Source organism: Pomacea canaliculata, linkage group LG7 (genome assembly GCF_003073045.1).
Source record: "Pomacea canaliculata isolate SZHN2017 linkage group LG7, ASM307304v1, whole genome shotgun sequence".
Classification (NCBI taxonomy): Eukaryota; Metazoa; Mollusca; class Gastropoda; order Architaenioglossa; family Ampullariidae; genus Pomacea; species Pomacea canaliculata.
In genome coordinates, this window is record NC_037596.1 from 30,823,496 (window position 1) to 30,833,554 (window position 10,059).

Genomic DNA, 10,059 nt, shown 5'->3' on the forward strand with positions numbered 1-10,059 from the left:
TAGCGAATTGACGACTTAGTCGCAAATCGTAGCGGTTAAACGGTTTTGCCAATCTCGCGATCACGAATCGCTTTACGCGCTTACCGACAACGCTGGCCAACACTGGCGATTGCTTGGGGGAGGCTTTGCAATCGAAAACCAATGTTACAGTCTTTCCCGAAGCTTGGGTCAAGCTTGGTAAAATCTTTCTTGTTTGCTGAGCTATTTCTTCAACTCCTCCATACTTGACACATGCAGGTTTGATTCAGAGAAAGAGATTAAGATACTATTATCAAAATGTGTTTCATGTGAATATATGTACAGATCCACCCACTCAGATGAGCTTTAAGCTAAACGACAAAAGCGAGAACGTGGTTGTGACAGAGAAGAGCCCAGTGACCATGTATCCATTTTGCTTATTTCCAGCAAAGTTCGCTAAGCGATCGTGGTTGTCTTTAAACCGAAGGAGACGATTACTGTCACATAAGGAGAAGCGCTCTAAAGTCTGTTATCATCAACAGCAAGGCGAGCATGCAGGTAGCATACTTAGTAGTCATAAAGTGCATTACCAAGTCAGGTGTGTGAACGCGAGTGAATATGCGCAGGGGGTGTGGAGTGTATGTAAAGTACATGTATGTTTTTGCGTCTGTGTTCCCGTTTTAGTGCGTTTAACTGAGGCTAACTGGAGGCATAATTTCTGTCATCATCCGGGTTAACAAAAAGCCTAGATACGCATTGTGTCCGTTTTTTTTTTTAATCTTAAACCTCACAATTTCTCACGTTCAGGAATGTATTTTGTCTAAAAATTTCCGTTAATATCAATATTTTTTCAGTTTGTTCCTATCGCATCATTACAATGTTTGAGATATAAGCGAATTCACTGTTTAATAAATGAAACGTAAGGACCTTGTATAATACTTGTTCACTACTTCTGGTTTTACAAAAATCTATAATATAAATTGTTTATTCTGTCTTACGTTGTTTTTGTTTGTTTGTTTTGGTGTTTTGTGTGTGTGTGTGTGTGTGTGTGTGTGTGTGTGTGTGTGTATGTGTTTTGTTTTTTGTTTTTTTTTTTGTTTTTTTGTTTTGTTTTCTTTTTTTTTGCTATTAGCCAAATATAATAAAAAAGAATTCAAAAGAAATTTCAAAAGAATTTAAAAGAAATTTCTAAAGACTGTTCATTAGTACTGCAAATTAAAAATTATACCTGTAAGATTTCGAGGAAGAGCGTGAAAAGCAAATGACACGTTTCCCGCCTGATTGATGACAACGACCTTGTAGAAGCCAGCTGTGTCCGATGTCACATTTGTGACAGTGATGGTGCAGATAACTCTATAACTAGGCGGAGGACTTGCATTGCAGCCCACAAGAAATATACCTTCTTTGGCAGGTTGTTCATCGCTGCTTATGTTTGGTCCCAGGAAATACGTGGTCACATTCAAAGATGTTGGGTAAGCAATCAGCTCAATCGTCACAGATTTACCTCCTTCAACATTTGGAATGGTATAGTTAGCATCAGCAGGATTTCTTCTAGGCGCACCTGAATAACAAATAATCGTCTCTTTCATTTTAGTTTTTATAAGTAACTTATCATGCACAATTACACAATGATTTTGAATAAATACAGGATACAATAATTATAAACATCAATAAGTTTAAACATAATAGAAGACGAATCAGTCTTTATAGAAACCGAGGGCCCCCAGTTCGATACTCTTTAATCTTCACCCAGTCGACCGAGCTGTCGAAAACTGGTATGATAGAGGGTTGAAAAGGTGATGGTGAGTAACAGGATATCGCCCTTACATAAAGCTTGCGCTGAGAAAAGCGAGTTCTCTATCATCTTCTCCCAACGACCTATTCATTTGCCAGTTAGTACTCAGAAAAAAGTCCGGCACGCCTTTTATAGTTTGCCATGTATCCACAAAAAAGGAGTTGGCACAGGATTCATATGCAAGAGATACTTAACTAAAGCAATTAACCCTCTCAGTCTGAGACTGTTTGCAACCACTGCACATGTCTACAAGATTCTCCAAAACACAATAGAGCAAACGGCGGTTTTCACTTAAGATATGGCTTGCATTTTACAGTAATGCCAAACTTTTTTTAAAGCATCTGGAAGTACGATACAAAATGATTACAACAAATGGTTTAGGGCATAAAGGCCTTGCTGTATTTTATGCACTTTGTAAACCATGTCACTGTCCCTATATTTTAGCCAGTATTCAGGAATGGTGTTAACACTGATGGCATGAAAATGAAGCGTGAACTTATATATGTTTAAGTCTTACCTCTAAAACATTTTCTAAGCATAGATCAGCGATCCTTGATTGACGTAGCTTATGGATACTCAATAACAGTTAATTTAGTAATTACATATGTAAATGTAATATATGTAATAAAACGCTTGCTCTATACATGACACTTGGATAAACCAATCAATAAATTATTACTCAATCACACAAACGAGGTCACAGGATATTGGATGTAAAAGTAGCTACATAATCAATTACGAATTTTATAAAAAATGTAGATAAAGACATGCGACCAAGTGGTTAATGGAAGAAATATATCACATTTCTCTTAGAAAAAAAATGGGAAAAAAGAAACTTACACATGACAAATAATGTGACAGCCTGGTATCTACTGCCTATGATGTTATCAGCCGAACACCTGTATTCACCGGTGTCCTCACACTCAACCGTAGCCTTGTCATATTGTGTTTGTACTCTTTGATCAGCCAGAGTCACGTTACCTCCAGGCTGACTGTGTACCACACGGTTACCGTTGGTGACGTCAGTGATGGTCATGTTAGGTGTGGGTCTGCCGTCAGACTGACACAACATGGTCACTGGGCTCTTCTCTGTCACAACCACGTTCTCGCTGGCGATGTTTAACTTAAAGCTCATCTGAGTGGGTGGATCTGTACATATATTCACACGAAACACATTTTGAATTCTTTCTTTATAAAATTATAAAGTAAATTCTAATGACAAAGGCAGCAAGTACAAAAAAGATAAACAAGCACAAATTTGATGTCATAAAAAAAAAAGTATTTATTCAACAAATTTTTTTTCGGTAACGAGTACACTTAGAAAGGAGCTGTTCTCTTGTCTAACCCTAACCCACTCTTGAAATCTGTTTCAGAAAATTTCTGATACTAACGCCGATTACTAAGCTCAAACTCTGCGAAAGAAAAGGCCACAATAGTAGAGAAGAAGGAAGGAAGGCTTAATGCCTCCAAATGGCAGATCATTAGATTTGCAGAAGAGTTTTCATATGCCCTGGCCAGCAAGCTGCATGAGCCGGTATATTTGTTTTTAAATATACAGGTTCTGAGATCTTTTGATAACCAAGTTATTTTTCTAATACTAAAATGATGTTAAAAAGGCTCAAAGTGTGCAGGTCCGAGTTGACCCTAATCATCTTCTGGGTCTGCAATACGAAACTACTCCGTGCAATAAAATACTCATTTTATGGTGGCGGGTTGCATTTATTTCCCCACTTACTTAATTCATTTTGGGAAAATGTAGCAAGCAAGATGACTGTACGTGTGCCGTCCCATAAGAAGTTATCCATCAAGACAGACATATACCAAGTAAACATTACTAGCGTGCTCAGTCGTAATACCGATATCCATTTTTATATCGCACAAACTACTAAACTAGAGAAGCACGTGTAAAGAAACACTGACTTAAAAGCTTACAAGCAACAAGAAGTGTGTAGGTCACCGACTGTACGACTGTCCTGTTCCAGGTGAGACTACACACGTAGTTCACTCCGTGCTGGTCCATCTTCACACCTGGGAGTACGAGTTGCCCTGAGCTCATGTTGTTCCACTTCAGTTGTCCAGGAGGTGAACCCAAGTCGTCGACAGAACAAACACAACTTACAGAGTTGTCTTCTCTGACGTACAGGGGACAGTTGTGATATGGAATACTTTTAGGTCGACCTGAAACCATAAATATACAAATAATTAAAACCAAAAGGGTTTATCTCCAAGAATGATGCACACCACGGACTGAGGAATCAGACACACATATATAAATGATTTATCATTTTATTTCCATGTTATTAAGAGCATGTGAAGACCTTCTTAAATGTCGCAAAATAGTCTAGTATCCTTAGTTATTAACTGATTAAATTTGTCTTTCATTTCTTTCTTTCACTTAAAAGGAATGCAAACTGACTTTACAGAAGATAATACCGAGTATGCATATGATTGAAGGAAATGAGAAGCGTGATATATTTTTATAGGAAAAATGTCCATAAACATAAGTTATTGATTTTAAAACAACTGTTTTAATGGTTTTGTTTAAATCTCTCAAGAAATAAAAAGCAAATTCAGTTTGTCAACTTGCTTTCTATGTGATAAAGCATAAATGATAAGGATAGACGCCTAGAAGATAAAGTCCTTTCAATTTCTCATACTATACGGTTCACTTTATTTCTTATCTCTTTTCTTTGCAAATTTTTTACATATGTGTGTGTATGTATTCTGATGGATGTAGAGAAACACAATATCTCGAATTAGAACCTTTTGTTTTAAAGAGGTGGAAATTGAGGTATCGAATATTTCAAAGAACGTCATGTATACAAACCACAGCTGTTCTGGGTACTAGTAAATAAGTCTTTTTATAGCCAGGCAAAGACATTGCAAATAAATTTCATTTTTCACACTATGCATGATGTCGATGTATTAGCCATACAAATCGCTTCGAAGCGGAAGAAATGAAAGAGGGCATAGCCAAACATTGTAATATTTACACATTCAACTCAGACCAGGGTCGTCTGCCACGTGTTTCAACATCATTTTATTTGCTTAAAATTTGTTGCTTAAGTTACTTCTACGGCCGGGTCAGTTTCTGACCAGAGATGGTATTCTTAACAAGCAGGCAGGTACAAATAGTTAAAGGACTTGCGTATTTCATTGTTTCCGTAAAGTACAGCGGGAACGTTTACTTTCCCTGGCATGATGAGCACTGTGTAGCTGTATCTTCCGTCAGATGGCAGGTAAGAGGTCATGTTACACGTGCCTGAGAAATAACCTGACGGCGTGGATGCCTCTGTGCTCATACTGAATGACCCAACTCTTACTGACTCTTGCGAACCCTACACAACGAAAATTAAAATATACAATAAAATTATACATTGAAAATTAGACATTACTTAACCTAAATGCAACAATCATTTTTGGCAACATACATTTCAATTTCGAATCGCGATAAAGTACTTGTAAGTTGATGTACTAATGATGGTTAATTAGTAAGTACTACAGTGTCTTTTCCAATACCTGAAGACATTAATTTTGATGTAAGTTAATTAATAAAATGTTTTTTTTAATTAAGACTATTACTTTTTGTAAAATGTTGCTATAAATCTGATACATCGAAATGTTTTATAAACAATACGTAATAACCATCTTCATACCTGTGTCTGGTATAAATAACATCCATATTTGTTTCTCGTTGAGCGAACTTTGGAAACCAAGCACCACCCAGTTACTTCCCACGTCTCTCCATTAAACTGAATTTTACATGTAATATTTTCAGCAGGGTCTGAAACGATAATCATTCTAAATTGCTACTCGACAGTACTTTAAAGAGTTAATAAAAGCAAAGAAAATATATATATATATGAAGAATTAAATGAAGAAGAAATGGATGTACCACAGACACAAAATATTACTGAATGTCTGAGTGGGCTAAGTGTCGATGTTGATGAGTTTGAAGAATGCTGATGGGGCCAGTTCAGGTCCGGAAGTTTTCATGCATGCGGAACATACCTGAGAAGATGTATTGGCAGAGATGGGGAAGGGCGGTGAATGGCAAAAGCCTCCCTAATAGCAGTATCAATGCCAAAATCCTCGAGGTTGACTTTGTATAGTTTCTTTGAGCTTGCAAAGTGGTGATGTTGCTGGAATTGGAAGCAAGTCCTAAGACTTCTGTGAGGGATTCTATGTTACCAGCAGGTGTAAGTCAGTTCATGTAGAGTTCATTAAGCTGCTTGGTGTGTCTGGTGTTAATAGTTCAGGTCTCACTAGAGTAAAAAATGGTTAGAAGAACGACTGCAGTGTTGACAGTCAGCTTGGCTTTCAATATTGTGTTTGAGAGAGTGCTATCCAGATAAATAAAATGCTCAGCTGTGTCGAGGTTTCACCCTTTAATGTGATGTGTGGCTTCTGCTAAGGCTTGGTGGAACATGACTTTGGATTTCGTGGCACCGATGGTCAGACGGAACTGGTAATATGCAGCTGATCCATTGCGCTCCTAATCGGTCTAAAGCTACTATTTTTCCTTCTAGCAGGTACAAATAGGGATGTTTATATGATTATAGATTACTTTTGGCATATCATTGTTTGCGTGGCCAATTAGTCTAACGGTCCTGTAGTCTTGTCACTGTTTACTTTTCGTGACTAGTGATTATTTCTATTCTTGGGACCAGACTTTTGTGATAAAAGCAGCGACAGACCTTGCACGTGTTTTCTAGTTAGAAAAAGCTAAAACCATTATTCTGAGTAACTGTAAATGCACAAAACTGTGTCTGTTTTACAAGTTTTTATAAACAATAGTCTTCATAAGGCTTTATTATTTATGGTCATTCAGCTGTTAATAAAATAAATAGATACGCCAATTTTGTTTTCAAACATGATTAGTTACAGAGCGGGCACTTACTTCTATATAAAAGTTAAAGTATTAACATCATCTCTTGCATAAATCTAATTTTCTACAATAATTTATTTCTCGCACAGCTGGTCCTTTTAGTTAGTTATATATTTCACCTCTCTGGAAACATACTACTAGTATACTACTACTTTAGAGTTCTACAAAACATCTTAAATAATGATAGCGTAACAAAATAGAACCAGGTGCATGTTTTTAACAATAAAAGGACACATTCATAAAAAAATATACGCATAATTGAATGTTTAATAATATTTAACGTGCTATTTGTATTGCAGCAGAATGAAGTTAAAGTAAGAAAATGTTGCGTGGTGATAATATTATTATGAGTTCCATTATTGCATATTTTTCTTTTCGTGTGACAAACAATTTTCCACGTATGTAGAAAAAAACACTTACAAACTGAGTCGAGCAGACATGTCACACTTTCCTGAGCTGTGCTCTCACATGTCAGACTAGTTGTACCAAAGTAGTCCAGGGATGGAGCTGCCGTGGCGAGAACTGTGATGTTGCTGGCTGTTGTCAAAGTTCTGCTAAACCTGAAGATTGTATTAAGAGATGGATCACGGAGTGTGCAGGATGACGGAGGGGGAGGACAGGTAGCCATACGATTTCCACTATATAACCAGGCGACATCTTGCTGTTCTCTCAGTCCTGTACAGGTAAAGGTGTTGTCGTCGCTCTTCTCTACCACCTCCAGGTATTTCCAGTCGTCACACAAGGAAAGTGAGTCAACTAAGGCAACTGAAATATTTTTAATAATGTATCTTAATAATGTATCTTATTATAGTACTGGTTCTTACTGCTAATTCTAATACGAAAAAATGCATAAATATTAAATTTCATTTATCAATATTTTACATTATCATTTAATACGTAGTAATACTTGTATCTTAAAATCTCAAATCCAAAGGACTCTTGTTATTCGTTTAAAGATATTTCTTTAATTCCTCTCACACTTTTCTCTGTCTCTTTGTATGTATATAATATTATACACACAAGTGAGTGAGGTCGTGTGTGTGTGTAAAAGCTGCCTAAAGACGTTTGCGTTTAAGAAAATTATTACATTTATAAAAGCAAAATGGCAAGAGAGGCTAAATTTGAAAGTATAATGATGTTTTCAGCTCAAGAAAAATCTGAATAGTAAACACAAACAACTTCTTAAGTTAATTTAGACAAAGAAGGTATTAAAAATAAAACTTTAGGCAATTGGAAAGATGGCGATGAAGCAAAAGACGATTTTTAAAGATTAAGTGTATGAAATAAAATGCGCGAGTATCCACACTGATGAGAAAGAAATTAAAGCAGAGTGTGTGTGTGCGGGTGTTCATTTATGAAGGAGTTTGTGAGCAGCAGCAATAGCAGTAGCTTGATTAGCATCAATATTATTAACCTCCTGACTCTGAATGTCTTTAAGGGCAACCGAGTGATTGTATTACTAACTCGTCAACTTTCTTGGTTGTCTGCAATTCATAAAATTATAGGTCTACTCTTGGATGATATCTGACAATTTCTTTTTTGTCTGTCTTTTCTTCTACCAAATTCTTTTTCCTGTACTTTGAGTCTTGTACATGTATAGGTTTTGTTGCTGTAATATATCTTCTCCAGGGTATTTCCAGGCGTAAAATGCAAAAGTGAGTCATCAAAAAGGCTTCAAACATTTTAAAAAGGGTCGTGTTATACTTTTTTTCCTGGTGTTTTTTGTAAAACCAAGAAAATATAAAAATGTAACTAAACAATATTTCACATAATAGTAATACTAATGGCATTTACTCTCAGATCTTGACGATTCTTTTGTGTGTGTGGTTTTCTACATGTCAGAAATAAAGTCGTCGAACAGCATCACAAAGTATTTGTTTAAGGATTTTCTAATTTAAAGAACCAAACCGAGATGGCTCAGAAGACATTAGCAGTTAGTGAATACATGTAAGTGTATAGCCCTTACATTTTTAATATTCATTGCTTACCCACAAGAGACAATTTTTTTTAACTATTAGTCAAACATCTTATTTTTATGTTTCTTAAAAAAGTATATCATTAAAAGAATAATAATTTGTTTAAAAAAACACTGCGATGAATCGAGTACATTGTTTCATCTTATAATGCATGTTAAGTTCGGTGAGAAAAGCTAAACTGGAAGTCTTGAAAATGACAGGTTACTAAAACAATCAAAAATAAAGTAAAAATAAAAGATCAAAAAAGATTAAGATATAATCAATGTAAGCGTGAACCAGCTATGATGTATTATGGCATTTACCTCTCTTAAAGTATATTAAAATAATTGCTACAATTGTGGAAACTATAAAGGGAGGCCATTACATCAAGAAATTTCTTACATGAATTACTTCCCATCGACCACTATGAATGTTTTTCTATGTATACGAGGGTGTTGCAACTTTTCCTAATCCTTCTCGGTGAGTGAGAAATATCAGATAAACAAAACAGTAAAAATCTTCGTGATCAACAGCAAAAAGTCACACAAATCTTCAGGTGTTAAGCATGTAACTTCTAAATCTAAAACACATGCATAATGAGTGAAAAGACGAGAAGTATAGAAGCTACTTACCAATAGACCGTCGTGGACAGGAAACGGCCAGTAACCAGAATATCCCCCATATGTCTCTACTCCTGATAACATTCATGTTGAATCAGACTATAAAGAGCTCTTTTAAGCTGACGAGTAAGAGTTGTGAGGATAGGTATTCTTAAACATGGAAAAAGGCACCTAAAGCATCATGGTGTATCGTCCTTCTGGTTCACACAAACAAGTGTACGACACTTCGATCATCAGTCTCGCTCGCAAGGAGCACTTCTTACAACAGTGGGAGCTTCCCAGACTCTAACCCAGATATAGTTTGTATACAATCTCTCCCTCTCTGTAGGATATTTTTGTGTTATATGAGTACAGCTATTTACAAATCTTAAAAAAGTTACTTTTAATCATTTTTCATTTATTTCTTTTCAAAGTTAGTTGTTAGGAAATTACCACTTCTTATACCTTATGAAATAATAATTATTGTAGAGATAGCGCTTGTTTGGAGTAGTGTGTACCCCTGTCAGTGCTTTATTTTTGTTCCCTTTAGTATGAACCCCCTTCCCTTCTAGCAGCGAGACGAGTGACCCTAATAGGGTCAAGTAGTACCCACCATATTATACACTTAAGGAATCTTAATAGTCAAACTATTACAGCAAGAGATCTTTTTATCTTTCTAGGCGGTCTATTTTTTCGTAGATAAAGGTGATTTTATTGAAAAAGAAGATGCTTCCACCGAATGTATATTTGCCCTGTGGAGGGGGGAAGAATGGGATTGGAAGTAGTAAGGGGTGGTGGAGGATGGAATGGTGGTCATAAGTAGAAAGGGCTGGGGTAGTATACATCTATCGTAGCAGTTAATAA

The 10,059-nt window shown here is 36.1% G+C and overlaps 1 protein-coding gene across 1 annotated transcript; it reads right to left on the minus strand.

Annotated features, from left to right (window-relative positions):
• Positions 1 to 1,160: 1,160 nt before the first annotated feature.
• Positions 1,161 to 9,496, minus strand: LOC112567629. Its single transcript, XM_025244321.1, has 7 exons — positions 9,229 to 9,496; positions 7,062 to 7,406; positions 5,410 to 5,537; positions 4,869 to 5,091; positions 3,686 to 3,931; positions 2,594 to 2,902; positions 1,161 to 1,519 (listed from the first exon to the last, which is right to left on the minus strand). Exons 1-7 carry the CDS (start codon positions 9,302 to 9,304, stop codon positions 1,161 to 1,163), a joined length of 1,686 nt encoding a protein of 561 aa, XP_025100106.1. The 5' UTR covers positions 9,305 to 9,496.
• Positions 9,497 to 10,059: the final 563 nt, after the last annotated feature.